Source organism: Chelon labrosus (genome assembly GCF_963514085.1).
Source record: "Chelon labrosus genome assembly, chromosome: 9".
Lineage (NCBI taxonomy): Eukaryota > Metazoa > Chordata > Actinopteri > Mugiliformes > Mugilidae > Chelon > Chelon labrosus.
Window position 1 is genome coordinate 22,495,865 of NC_140359.1, and position 15,271 is coordinate 22,511,135.

Genomic DNA, 15,271 nt, shown 5'->3' on the forward strand with positions numbered 1-15,271 from the left:
GGTCTCTGCATTTCTGGCACGGGAATTCTCTGTGGCATAATGCGATCCAGCTTTGGGAAACAAGTGGAAAATGACTGGAGGCCAAAACAACTAATGAATACTTACACTGAGATGTCTGGTGCAACATATGTTTGTAGTGGGCAGCTACTGAGTGAGCTTGAGGAGCGGGGGCTGGGGGAGATGCGGGGGGGTTGCACCGGTTCAGAATCTTTCCTGGGATGGATAAATACATGTTTGAAACCAACCTTTGGTGCTAAGGCGAGTATTTTATACCAACATGGTGACCAATAAGAAGTCCATAATGTTGCAGTCAGTCACTGCCTCAACCCACAAACAAAGGCGGTAGCAACATTGCAGACATGGAGGTCATGTCCTCAGTATTTATTCAAGGAATTCAGTGGTTTCAACAAACTAAACGTGAGTTTACATGCAAGGACAATTTCCACTATTTGAGACGTTTTTCTCTATATGCAAACGTGACTGAAGGCAGAAAACTACACCAGCAAAATGGATGTATATTATTTATCGGTTAAATGTGAAATACGTTATGTAGAATTCTTAATGTGGTGGGTTCTTCGACAAAGCATGTGGGAAAGGTTGTTAAAAGAGCGTCTGTACTTCTGTTTGTCATGAGTTGAAGGAGCCTACATTCTACGCAGAAGATGGGACTCCATTTACAGCAGCAGACCCAGGTCAGGCTACCGTACATAAACTATAACAAAACCGATAACAACTGAAAACAGTAAAATATTTTAAAGTGAATTCTATGTCATTTATGCACAAAGGTAAAAAGAAAAGGCCAGAACACCAATACAATATCATATGCGTGAATATATATTTGTTTCCAGACAACATGCTATGAGTGATATAATTAGATATAGTCACAATTTGTGCCTTTTTTCTTTCTACTGAAGTCAAGGCTGTGGAGAAGATGCATCTTTTATTTAATAATGGAGTTTATTTAACAGGAGTTGTTTTCATTTAGGCATAACATTATGACCACCTTTTCTAATATTGTGTAGGTCTCCCTTGTCCCTCCAAAACAGCTGTGACACATCAGAGAATGGACATGGGCCTCCTGAGGGAGAATATTTTTAGTGGGGGCCTTTGGGTCCTATGGGTTGAGGGGAGGGGCCTCTGTGGATCAGGCTTGTTCCAATGCATCCCACAGATATTTGCTCAGTCTGGGATCTAGTGAATTTGGAGGCCAGGTCAACACCTTGTGCTGTTCTTCATGTTTTTTTTTTTTTTGTTCCTAAACCGTTTTTGTGTTTGTACCTGTGTCTGGGGATTGTGCTGGGGATGGCTGCTGCCATCAAGGAGGTCGGTGGGGGTGCCAGGTCTGATCTAGGTGGTCCAAAAGTCATTGCATTGTCACAAGATGGTCCATATTATTTACTTCTTCTGTTAGTGGTTTTATTGTTATGCCTGATCGGTCTATATTTCAGTCTTGTGCCACTGGTGAGACCTTTGTTATTAGTCGGCACCACGGGCCTGTGATTCCACTCCACGCCACCAGGGGGAGACAGTTTTATTTCGATGCCAAACTTTAACGTGGATATTCAGTGACAGCAGTTTGTTGTTAAAGGAAGTAGCCCCAAAAAGTTAGTACCACTGCAGGCTGCACTTGCCGTTTGAGAAAACATGAAAGAGAGATAGGGCGTGTTTCACTGCGATACAAGCAACAAACAGTCGCGGCTACGCAAACGACAATACGCGATTTGGTGCGGGCGGACGGCATATCTGCGTCCTTCTCCGATGCTCTTTTGAGCGTCGAGCCTGACAACGAGGAGTCATGAACGACAATTTCGACCGAGCTCCCGGAGGAGGGAGAACCCGCAACCTGCCCCCAGACATGGGGCTCATGGGTGTTTCCTGGGACGGGGAAAACAGAACCGCGCACTTCAACCAAAGGGAGCCGTTGAGGCAGCCGCGTACGTCCCCGCCTTTTCCCGAGAGCAGCAGCAGCAGCAGCAGCAGCACGGCTAACGACATGCCTGGTGGAGGTGGGTAGGGAGGGAGGGAGCTGCCGACGAGCTAACGTCAACAACAGCTGAGCCGAGTTAGCTAGCTACTTTCACATTCGTTTTGCTGTAAATGTCACGCCCAGGCATTTCCAACGAGGGTCAAAGCAGGAATTGAAAGTTAAATAATCCCCCTTTTAAACACCCCCCGTGAGACTTGCATTGTTTTTTCCCTTAATCTCTTTTAAATCTGGATTTGCCATTAGCAGCTACACTAGCTGCTACATACCGCCAACGATGCTAACCTTAGCATTTCTCTCCGTTGCTACGTGCACGGGCTGGTTTGTTATTTGATGTGAGTTTACGCAGCATCTAAATAAAGCTCCCACTCAGATGTCACACAGTTGGAGGGTGTTGTGTCCACAGTTGAGGACATTTTAACAAGCCACGGTTAAAGCTAGCCTAGCGTCATGCTAAGTTAGAAGCGCAGGGCAACGGGGAAGTAGTTTCCCTTCAAAGTCAGATCAAGTATTTGTCGTTAAGGAAAAGGGAAGTGGAGCAGAGGTGAGATAAATCACACTGTGGATTTAATTTGATTTCGGTAAAAGTGAACTCAGAAGGAGGTCGCCATTTGCTCGCTTGGATTTGTTTTGATCTTTCCCCCCCAAGGACTGTGTCACTTGTACTTGTCAAAACCACGTGATTACTTACATGAGTGTGAAGCTCTTTATATAAAACCTCATTAGTACACCAGTCACCAGAGTCTGAACATCTGTATATTGGCGTATACATCTGGATTACGTATCCCCACATCACCTGAGCTCACAGCCAAGCATGACTGATTACTTATTATTTCCAGGATGACAGCCAGCCAGTCACACTAATCCCTCCATTAGATTGTCATGTGCCGTCTTCCAGCTGCCACTGCCGTATGACCTTAAACATTAACTTTATGATTTAGAGGCCTGTGACTAGCAGTGTAAACTGTTTTCCTGTAATACTCAGTAGAGATTGAGCTTCCAGACCTCCCCTGAGTTCGGTCGTCTTTTGGCCCCAAGTTGGATAATGTCAGAACAATCAGCCACTGCACTTTTTTAACAAATTAGTTGCATTACTGAGGGCCACACTCAATATTACTCCTGCATGAAACCTGTTAGTATTCGCAATAGCACATCCTGTGTATTATTGCGTACCATGTACCACTGGCTGTCATTCATTGTCCAGAAACTATGAACATTACGCCAGTGAGTAGGTGGCAATATGACCCTGCAGTTCATAGTAAAAATCTAAATGAAGCACTTAAGAGCAAAACAAATACAGACTTTAGAAAGCCCTATCCTGTGGCGTCACATATAGCAAAGCCTCAAAACATCTCTCTTCTTCTTCCAGACTCTCGAAGACAGGTCAAACCCCAACAAAGTGCAAATGCCAACAATATGTCCTCCTCCAGAGGGTGTAATGATGTGGATTCTTTGGCGAAGGCGTCAACTCTTTCAGCCAGTGCTCCAGAGTTTGTGCCCACTGGAATGAATTCATATGAAGTAAGATTTTTTTATTATTATTATTTGCGCATCACCGCATTTATTGTATTACTTTATAACATTTTGGGTCGTTCCTGTGCTTTGTAGGAGTCAGGGACTGTGTAATTAGTGCCTCTGTTATTACTTCCAGAATAATCAGAATCAATTTGAAGTATGTAAAAAGTGAATTTGTTTGCCATTGCACAACAGAGTATTTTATATGTTTTTATTGTGTTTTTCTTTTTATAGGACCCTGCTTATTACGATGACAGCGGAGTCTATTACAGCGACTTGTCATTGGCTGATATGGTCACGGATTTCCTTGACCACCTGAGTTCCTCCCCGGGAACCTTTGAGATGGATGTTGAATACATATCTGGTATGCTCAATTCCATGGTCACCACTGAAGAGTTGTTGAAGGAGCTGGTGGAACTGATTTTCACACAGGTAGATTCACATTCGGTTGTCGTTTTTGCTTGTTCTATTGAATAAATGTTAAAATTATTTAACACAAACTGTCTAAACACATCATATTAACCAATATATATCCTCTGACAAAACATTCCGTTTTCTTTTAATTGCAGTCTACAGCCATTCCAAACTTCTCTTACACTGGTGCCAGGCTTTGCAACCACCTGTCCCATCACCTCACTATCAGCCCGCCAAGTGGCAACTTTCGTCAGCGTCTCCTTCAAAGGTAATTTTCTGTCTGTTTCACTGACTTCGGTGCGTGTTCAAATTTATACAAGGAATGTTTTGTGCCGTAGATGTCGAATAGAATATGAAAAAAGGGATGCTGCCGTTCGAGGAGACCCAGAGACCCAGAAGAAATTTCACTCCTTCGTGCTGTTTTTAGGAGAACTCTATCTGAATCTGGAGGTAAGAAGCTGCACTCACTGTCAGATTTATGTTCTTATGCCCCCTTACTGCCATCTTTATAGGCCACCAACACCAGGACACTTGAGTATCATGTTTTGTTTTTGTTTTTCATTTAGATAAAGAGTGTAAAAGGACCTCCAAATCGAGCAGATATCCTCCTCACTGCTCTGAATGACCTGATGAACAGTCTCTTCTCCGCTCCTGTGGATGCAAATCTCATCTGTGCTGTCAAACTTCTTAAGGTAACACCACGTACTGAAACATGTATACCGATTTATATAAACAGTATTTATTAGATAAGAAATGAAAATGTGTCTCGCATTTACAGTTGACAGGATCAGTACTGGACGACGCATGGAGTGGAAAACCGCACATGGAAAAGCTAATCCAAAGAATAGAAACTATTCTGCTGGATGCTAAATGCAGCAGGTACGTATAGCAGTGTGTTTTTTGGTATGCCATTGTTCTTTAAAGCTTCTTTACGCTTTAACGTTTGACCAAAAAAATTATGAAACCTCAGGAACCTCTGCTATAAAGTGGCAAGAAGCAGGTCAGAACTAAAGTCTGTAAGAATCCAGGGTTAAAGTTTCTGGCATGGTATGTTTCTCCTCAGGGATGTAAGACAGATGCTTCTGAAACTTGTGGAGCTGAGGTCCAGTGACTGGGGCAGAGTCCGCGGTGCTGCGGCGGCCAGCAACGCCACGCCAGACAACGACCCCAACTACTTCATGGTTGGTCTCATTTGTGGCAATTTGTTGTCCGTTTGTTTATTTTATTTTATTTTTAATTCGACATCTATTCTTCTGTTTGTACTGATTTTGTTTTCTCCTCTAAGAATGAACCTACATTCTACACAGAAGATGGTACTCCATTCACAGCAGCAGACCCAGGTCAGTCTACAGTACATAGACCATATCAAGAGAGAAAATATTGAAAAGTGGGTGCTATGTAATGTGTAATATTTGTCGAACAGTGTTGGTCTATGTGAGCAGGTTGAACATATATTTGTTTCTAGACAAAATTGAAGGCTTCACGAAAGTTATTCAGCATTGATTCAACAGCGTTTTCATTCACTTTAGCATCACCACAAACCTATCACATTTCTGATTGTGCTTCAACATAAACTGAACATTATAACAAGTACCTTATATTAGAATGCATTATGTTAGCCAGTGTTGTCTTTGAGAATTAAGCCTTTCTGTGATGTTTAGTTATTTATAAGATTTGCAAATAGTGTTGTTAAAGGTACAGTTAGTCACATTTCTCTTGGTTGAGCGAGCTAGAGAGTTATTGACGAGAGGGATCGACGTTGGTGAAGTAGCGGTCAGAGAAATAAAATGTGAATTCAAGATCGTTTCATGGCAGTTATGTTGTAAAGCACAAACAAAACACGCCCACGTCTTTACACAACCCTGCACACAGCTGTTGAATTGCCAGATTTGATGACAGTGCAACCACAGGGCACTGTTCTTCTTCTCTGCTCTGTTTGTGTGTAGCTGAGACAGCAATGTAACCTGATTGCTGTAGTCCCTATCTCACAAGTGGCCTGCTCTTATTGGCTGGGGCCTACGACCTTGCTTCCCAAAGGTTAAAGCCAAAAAACATCCTGAACACAGCTAGATAAGAAAATATAAACATATGACAGGATATCTGTGGAAACATACACCTCCACGAAGGTCATTCAGGTCATTAATGATCTTTGACATGGATTACTTTTGTACAAGTGTGCACATCATTTTAGGGGTTACCTTTAAGCAGGCACATATTAATCTAGAGGCCAAGTCAAGCTAATTTTGACTCACCCCATCTTTCCTTCCTTCCTTCCGCCAAGTCACTTATATTCAAGTGACAAGCCGTCCACTGCCGCTTTAAATGTAAATATATTCATGTTGCAGTCTCTCTGCTTTTACAGAATACGCTGAAAAATACCAAGAGATCCTGGACAGGCAGGACTATTTCCATGATATTGATGGAGAAAATGGAAATGAAGAGTAAGTACACACTGTAAATAGTTTGCTTGTTAATTTATTGATGCCTGTTTTTTGCTGTGCCAGGTATGCCGGTTGACTACGTATTAGTGTGCATCGTGTATTTAGTGAAAGTTGGCAGGCTGCTGCAGAGATAGTTCTGCATGTTGTCTGACACTTGAAGTTCATCTGATTCTGCCGGGAACCAACATACTGCAGAAATCAATTCATATTTGCAAGTGCAAAACTATTTGCAAATCTACTAATTTCTTTAAAAGTACGAAACGTAACGTGCAGTCATGTCTTTGGATTATTTCAGTTTGTCATATTGTAGATGAGAATTACAGCATACTGCAATATTACGGTTATTATTTGGTTTATTGATCATCAGATCATCATTTTATTTAGACCTCACCACTGTGCTGCCACCTCTTTGGTCATGTGACTGGGTGGTAACTTCACCAGACAAATCATATGACCACCACTCACCTCTGGGGCTCCAGAGCTTGGCAAATGTGTTTGAGTGGCCCACAGTGCAACAGTATTGACCAGGGCCTCATATTCAGTTTAGTCAGCATTTGGGTGTGAAAGGGGGCTTAACTCAACCCCCCCTCGTCAGAACTATGCGTGTCTGTGTGTTTTTGTGTGGCAATAACTACCAAATGTTTAAAAAGTTACTCAAAAACAAATGTTTAAGTCCCTCATTGTGTTGCGTTCACAGATACGACGACGACTTCGAAGACGAGATGGACCCCGAGATAGAAGAGGCTTTTGAGAATTTTTGTTTAGAATCGGAGAGGAAACGACAGCAATGACGTCGAACGTGAGACCCTAACAGGCACGTGCTGTATTTTTCCCCCCCTCTTACCTTGTTAGAATGTTAAAACAAAGGAAACTAGCATCCGACAGGCTCGATCTTTCATTTCTCTGCAAACAAGAATTTTAACTAAACAAGCTGTTCATAGCTGCACTTCTGACACGGTTTTTTAAGGTCAGCGTTGGCTAGAAAATGGGGACAATCAATGGGGTACCTGTTCGAAAATGTTGATGGCTTTTTTTTTTTTTTTCTCTTCATGGAATTGTTCTCTTTTGAATATCTTCCAAAAATCCATTTACATCTGCAAGCTAAATGCCAAGAGGGAAATAGTGTGCTGTGGATTGTTTTGTGGATTCATTTTTGTTTTTTTTCTTTTTGGAAAGGGGTACACAATTAGTCAAATGTGTGCATAGTTTGTCAGATACTAATTAATGCCCCATGCATAATTTACAATCCAAAAAAAAAAAAAAAAAACATTCTTAGAGATGCATTTTCTTAATGTAACGTTCATGAGTCAGGCGGCTGTTTCCTACATACTTACATACAGTACATGCATAGCCTTTATCTCTTCTCTTGTGACATTGTCTCTTTTGTCACATTGCCAATGTTAAACACTATATTGAAGGCTATTCACCTGTTGATCTGGCTGCAGTTCTCTTAAATGGTCAGAAACTCAGTGAAAAGCTTTGCAGTGTAGACAATGTGTTATAGCATTAGCTAAACAACAAAAAGAAAATACATTCAATTGATATAGTCGAACCATTTTTTTTAATTCTCTACGCAATATTACGTTTTATGAAACCGATTTAAAAAAATTCCCGAGAATGCAGTGGAGCTAAAATTGAGTTTATTTCCTGACTGTGTTTTCAAACATGCGCACATCTAGCAGGTAACGGTGGCGTAAAAAAGATTCATTCTTATCCCGAGACTGGAAGACTGTTTTACCAGCAATCCACAGAATGAGCAGACATGTTGTTTTATAGTTTGTAAATATTATTTATAGTTTTGTTTGCCTGCAATAAATTCTTTATAATGTGAGATTACGTTTCTTGATTTGTGTGTGCGACTCACAGAAGTGACTTAACAACTGACCTGAAACACAATTACAAAATTAGCTTATGATACACCAGAGCAACTTAATACAAATACAATTTGTAATGCTTAAGCTAATAATATTATTATTATTATTTTGGATGATTCTGGCTGAAAGAGGGGGATTATGTGAGGCTGCTTTGAGGCTTCTCTAAGTGGTGGATTAGACTGCTTTACAGTCCCTATATACTTCCTAATGTACTTTAATGTCAGGTGGAGTGAACAAAATATGCAAATCCACTTTTATTATAATAATGTCCTCCAGTGCAACATTAGCACTCTTTTTATAAATGGCCCTGATGTTCATTTAACACTTAATTTACTGTTTAAACAGTGTATTTTTTTATTATTATTTACTGTATTATTGGTAAATGAGAGAAAACAAATAGTAAATGAGCCAGTTATAATTTAAAAGTACCTGCACTGCTCTTTCCAGGCTAGAAAAAATTTCTGAGCAAACGCTGCCATCAACTGGTCACTTTGCGCCTGTGCAGCACCGTTCAGATAAATTACTGCACTCTTGTGTTGAGTGTGATAGAGCACAGCCATACTGTTACATCATCTGCAGACACCAGGACACACACAAATTTCAGAAATACATATTGTGTTTTGAGGGTATTATAGCAAAGACTGGGCAGTGAACTAGAACATGCAAAGATAAGGCTGATTTAAATAACAGGTCTCAGGAAGGATATTGTTATGGGTTAGAAACTGCCCATTATTATTCCTATAAATACCCATCACTTGTATGAAACGATCATGTTTAAATGTGCACATTGTATGTTGAAAGTCAGTTCATTGTAAAGGAACTGCATCAATTACACAACAGGATACTTAAGATTCACAATTTGCCATTACTAAAGAAGAGTTAAATTGAGTATTGTTGCACTTTAATAGAAGAGTAAACAACACTGTTAAAACTGAGAGAAACTCAACTGTGAACTGACTAAAACCCAGATGGCGAAGAAGTTTTCTTGAGTCTGAACCAAAATAAAAGTCCGCCTCTCCTACCAGCAAATTTAAATATGAAGCGTCATATAATTTAAAGAGAACGCAGCCTTCTGCCCCTTCGCTGGTTCACAGAGGAATCCTTTCCGCGTCAGAAGTTTGTTATATGTGTTTAGAAAGGCCTTGAAAATTCTTCGCGGTTCCCACAGTTGAGAGGAAAATGATGAACAGTCACACAATGGTATTCTTTTAACCTCACTGACACGCCACAGTTATTTTCCTTGCTACAATGTAATTGCCCTTTTGTGCTTTGTAACTCTTTGTACCAGGCAAATGTTGATGCTTCAATCGTGTAACGATTCTGTGAGGCCAGGAGTGGATGGTAGATACGCTGCCTGGTCAAAACAAAAAGTCGCCACGTGGATTTAACTAAGGAAATAGCTACAAGCCTCCTATTGGATAATAACTGCATGGATGATTACCTTTCAGCTGTCAGCAAGTTATTTAACCCTAACTGATGCAATGAGTAGCTTCTCATTTCTTAAACAACCATGTCTAAAGACACATCCTGTGGTCGTGGAAAAGATGTTAGTCTGTTTAAGAAGGGTCAAATCATTGGCATGCATCAAGCAGAGAAAACAACTAAGGAGATTGAAGAAACTACTAAAATTGGGTTAAGAACTGTCCAACGCATTATTAAAAACTGTAAGGATAGTGGAGAACCAGCACATCAGGGTAAGAAGAGAGGCAAATGAAGTGATGCACCCATCATGCCTAGTGTCTACTGTACAAGCCTGTGGGGGCAGTGCTATGATCTGGGGTTGCTGCAGTTGCTCAGGTCTAGGTTCAGCAACATTATGTGTCCAAAGAATGAGGTCAGCTGACTACCTGAATATACTGAATGACCAGGTTATTCCATCAATGGATTTTTTTCTTCCCTGATGGCATGGGGGTATTCCAAGATGACAATGTCAGGATTCATGGGGCTCAAATTGTGAAAGAGTGGTTCAGGGAGCATGAGACATCATTTTCACACATGGATTGGCCACCACAGAGTCCAGACCTTAACCCCATTGAGAATCTTTGGGATGTGCTGGAGAAGGGTTTGTGCAGTAGTCAGACTCTCCCATCATCAATAAAAGACCTTGGTGAAAAATGAATGCAACACTGGATGGAAATAAATCTGGTGACATTGCAGAAGCTTACTGAAACAATGCCACAGCGAATGTGTGCTGTAATCAAAGCTAAAGCCGGTCCAATGAAATATTAGAGTGTGTGATCTTCTTTTTTGGTGGCAACTTTTTTTTTGGCCAGTCAGTGTATTTAGTGTGCAGGGGAGGGAGGTTATTTTAGGGTGTGTCCTTTAAAAATCCACCCTTTGGGGTAAATGGCTGAACAACACCTGGATTCTTGTCTTTAAAGGTTTCCAAATCAAGCTCTATAAGTGAGACATTCTCATACTTTTACATTTGAAATCAAAGGTTCACATACATTTTAGCCAAATACATATATATTTAATACTTTATTAGTATATGAAATATCAGAAGAAAAAAAAAAAGTCAAACGGTTCAGGTAGCCTTCCATAAGCTTTTTACGTTAGGTTGCAGGAATTTTGGTGCATTCCTCCAAACAGAGCTGGTGTAACTGAGTCCGCTTTTTCAGTTCTACCCACAAATCTTCTACTGAATTTAGGTCAGGGCTTTGCTATGGCCGATCCAAAACCCTGACATTGTTGTGCGTAGGCCATTGTTCCACAATTTTTGGAATTATTGGTGTCATTGACCATTTGCCAAGTTTTAACGTCCTTGCTTGATGTCTCGCAGCGTTCCTTCAATTTATCCGTATAATCTTTCCTCCTCACGATGCAATCTATTTTCCGAAGTGCGCCAGTGCCACCTACGTCAAGAGCGTGATGCTGCTGCCCCCATGAGATGATCTCTGGCTTCCAATCATCATCCATTTTCTTCTAGACATAACGGTGGTCATTATGGCATAAATTTTTGTTTCATCAGAATAAAAGACATTTCTCCAGAAATTTAGATCGTTGTCCTGTGTGCAGCTGTCAACCATAGTCCGGCTGTTTTATGGCAGTTTTGACGTCTTCCTTCCTGAGCTTCCTTGCTTTCAGGTATGTAACTTGCTTTACTGACATTTATATTTTTGTGCATGTTTCCTCCAGTGTCTTCACAAGCTCCTTTGCTATTGTTTTGGGATTAATTTGTACTTTCTGTTAAAGTACATTCTTCTCAATATCATGTCTACGCGGTCCTATGTGTAGCATTGCATCATTTGTACAGATGAACATGACACTTGGAGCATTCTCCCAAGGATGAACCAGACTTGTGTAGGTCCCCATTTAGAGTTTTTGTTTGTTTGTTTCGGTTGATTTCTTCTGATTTTCCCATGATACAGTGAATTGTAAGTGAAATAATCTATCTGTGATCAGTTGTCGGAAAAATTACTTAAAGGGGAACTACTGTTTTTTACAACCTGGACCTTATTTCTGGCATAAAATACGATGGTTTACTCACCCATATAACTTTGGTGTCATTTGAAGTCGCTTGTCAGATATTTAGATCCGCGTATATCCATATAGTGGAAGTGACTGGGGCACCGAAACGCAGCCTTTAAATAACGCATTATCTGCCGCGAAACTCGTTCATTTCACCAATATTTTGTTATGATACGCTAGTGCTATTCCCCGTTGAGTCGAGGCTGCGTTTCGGTGCCCCATTCACTCCCACTATATGGATCTACGCAAGTCTAAATATGTGATGAACGACTCCAAACAGCACAGTTATATGGGTGAGTAAATGATCATATTTTATGTCAGAAATAAGGTCCAGGTTGTAAAAAAATAGTAGTTCCTCTTTAAATTATCATGCACAAGTTAATGCCAAACCATTTTCCAAAAACTATAGTTTGTTAACATGAAATCTATGGAATGGTTAAAAAAAAAAATCCAATTTAATCACTTCAACCTAAGTGTATGTAAACATATGACTTCAACTGTATCCTACAGTGTACCTTTTCTGTTGAACTTAGTAGTATTTAGTTACCTGTGAATTCCACTGTATATTTCTTTCACGCATGTCATTGACATAGTAAATAGAGGCATCCTGGTAAAGCCTGTCAAATAACCACAGGGCACCACAGTTTGAGCCTTTAATCAGTCAAAGAAGAAAAGATGTCAGTTTTTGACAGAGCTGTCCGTCACATTTTAAACAGAAATTTGTTTTTAAGCTTATTGCTGCACCGTACTTTAGAACAAAAAGGCTCACAGGGAAGTAAATTGTTAGCATCTGACAGTTGTTATGGTTTTCTGAGGAAAAAGAAAGAAAAAATACAAATGCACACCCACAAGTCTGCATTCAATTTATTGCAAACAAGCAATTGTAGCGCTTATCCAGACCAAGGGATGATTATTGCGTACTGGTGTGTACACGCTGTCTTTTTTTAGTTGAGAAAATGAATTTATGTGTGTGTTGATGAAGCAGGATGACTGGCAAAAACTAAAAAAATGAAGTAAATGAAGCAACCGTCTCACAGACAAAGACCCCCATTCCTCACTTTCGGTGCTTCTCTAGAGCATTATTGGAAACGCATCCGTAGGAATATTGCTCCCCGAAAAGAAAATCATATGACAGGATGAAAACTTCCCCCAAAGTCACATCACCGCCGCCATGTGTGTGAGCGCGCAGTCATTGACTCGTGAGCCCCTGTGAGCCTGCTGGATGTGACTGTCTGGCTCACAATGCAACCGGGTGAACCAGGGCCTGAGATTTTCTATTGGTCAGCAGATGGGTGTGAAAGAGGGATTAGCACTGTGCTACGATCCACTCACCCAGAACTCTGTGTTCCTGTATCTGGAGTCACGTCTCTGCAGGGTACTGCAAATAACTCTTTGTAAACTCCCTTGTTTTTTTTACATAAAGCGCTTAAACATCAATATATTTCTTTCTGTAGTCGGATGGAAAATCAGGTTTTAATTTTGATATGATAGAAGTGGACGAATATCTGTAAAACGTGCAGCTACATCTCAGCAATAAATATTCCCTTTATGAGGCTCAGTTGATCATTCTTGAGGTTTGTGGTGGCGTTGTAATGCACAAGAGAAAAATAACTTGACAAAACCGCATTGTGCCACCCCACAAACTCCACAATCTACTGACCTCGCTTCTGAACGCTTTAAATAGTTAACCCTTTTGTCGTGGAAGGCAGTTCCACCAAGGGAATAAAAGCCAAATCGCGTGTGTTATCTTGGAGGGATGGCACAAATCTCAATGAGCGGTTCCCCAAAAACCCGGAGAAGTATAGCTGGACTTTGGCAAGATTTGTACGTGTCTGAACAAGCTACGACGTGAATAAACGAAGACTTGTGATTATACAAGGTTTCCAAACATCCCGACAAAACTCGGAATGATTCATGCCCCTCCTCAGTGGGGACTTTTTCAATGACTCGCCCACACTGCCAAAAAACGTATATGCAGGAAAGCGGACCACAGGATCTGCTGTGTCGAGATCCTTCCTTAGATTGTTCTGAAACTGCTGCTGCTGTGGTTTAAAAGACACAAATGAACAGACTGATTTGTATATGTAACAGCAGTGAGTCAGTAATTACACTTTTCACTTGAAGTATTGTTTTAAATTCTCATTATACGTGTTGACGGCACAGCTAACAAAAAAAGAAGCTTAGCCTTTTCCGGGAACTGCGCCGTGTCACTACCACACAAACACTTTATCTTGAGCTTTTTTCTTTTTTTTTATTCTCAAGGTGCTCTGGCTCACCGGATGACTTATCCGCGAGTCACAAGTGCAAAGACAGAGGAGCTGGCGTAGTTGCTAGGCTGCTAAATGACCCTTGTTTGTTGTAGGTTGCGTGAAAATCATTGAATCACATTAAATGAAACCAGACAGAGCTTTTGGGTGTGTGTGGCCCACTTCCCTGGAAACCACCATCTATCTGGAATGTGACTCATTACTACTTCAATCTATTTTTGTCTATCAGGCATAACATTATGACCACCTCCCTAATATTGTGTAGGTCTCCCTTGTGTCTGCAAAACAGTTGTGACTCATCAGAGAATGGACATGGGCCGTCTGAGGGTGTCCTGTGGTGTCTGGCAACAGAATGATGTCAGTGGGGGCGTTTGGGTCCTATGGGTTGAGGGGAGGGGCCTCTGTAGATCATCCCAGAGATACTTGATCAGTTTGGAATCTAGTGAATTTGGAAGCCAGGTCAACACCTTGTGCTGTTTTTCATGTTTTTTTGAGTTGTTCCTAAACAGTTTTTGTGTGTGTGTCTGTGTCAGGCTGCATCCTGCTGGGGATGACCGCTGCCATTTAGGAGTGTCATTGCTATGGGGTGGGGGTGCTTGGTCTGGTCTAGGTGGGGGGTACATGTCTAAGTAACATCCACATGAATGCCAGGTCCAAAAGTTTCCCAGGAAAACACTGTATTGTCACAAGATGTTATTCACTTCTTCTGTCAGTGGTCATAATGTTATGCCTGATCGGTGTATCAGCCAATAGAGGAATTTGTCACTGAACATTCTTTCAGTTCCCTTGCAAACCTAACACATCTCCTTCTTTGCGGGCTGAGAGCCTTTTAATAAAGTTTTGTGGTTAATAATGTGAAAGCCTGAAGTTTGGCAGCCTACAGGGTACGCCTAACTTTTATTTGAGACTTGATGTGGCGCGTTGGGAGGGGCGGAGACGGAAAATGATGTCCAACTCATCTTTGTTACGAGGCAGTAAGCTCACTGGCCTCAGCAAGGGCTGCAACACAGAAGCAGGATCTTGGATGGTGATGCAATAAGTCTGATCTTTTTAGGCAAATAATTAAGTAGCACGTTGATTAGCACATTTAAAGATAAACTGCTTCTACCATCCTCTTGCCACCAACTCTGCTTCTGTTCAAGTAAAAGAGGAGATGATTAGTAAGTGTCTATTAGGACGACAACAGCCTTTCACAGGAATGACACCCTTTGCTCACTAACTACTTGCCTTAATTACATTTACCTGCTCTGTTCATTTAGCCCTACACTCGTATGACGTTAGAGAATTCACAAGAGGCAGATGTGG

General features: G+C 41.1%; 1 protein-coding gene across 1 annotated transcript; it reads left to right on the forward strand.

Moving 5' to 3' along the window:
• The first annotated feature begins 1,600 nt into the window (after positions 1-1,600).
• On the forward strand, positions 1,601-8,185 carry paip1 (poly(A) binding protein interacting protein 1). Its single transcript, XM_084552474.1, has 11 exons — positions 1,601-2,006; positions 3,354-3,505; positions 3,734-3,931; positions 4,069-4,181; positions 4,252-4,363; positions 4,480-4,605; positions 4,692-4,792; positions 4,977-5,094; positions 5,199-5,253; positions 6,276-6,354; positions 7,052-8,185. Exons 1-11 carry the CDS (start codon positions 1,796-1,798, stop codon positions 7,143-7,145), a joined length of 1,359 nt encoding a protein of 452 aa, XP_084408600.1. The 5' UTR covers positions 1,601-1,795; the 3' UTR covers positions 7,146-8,185.
• Positions 8,186-15,271: the final 7,086 nt, after the last annotated feature.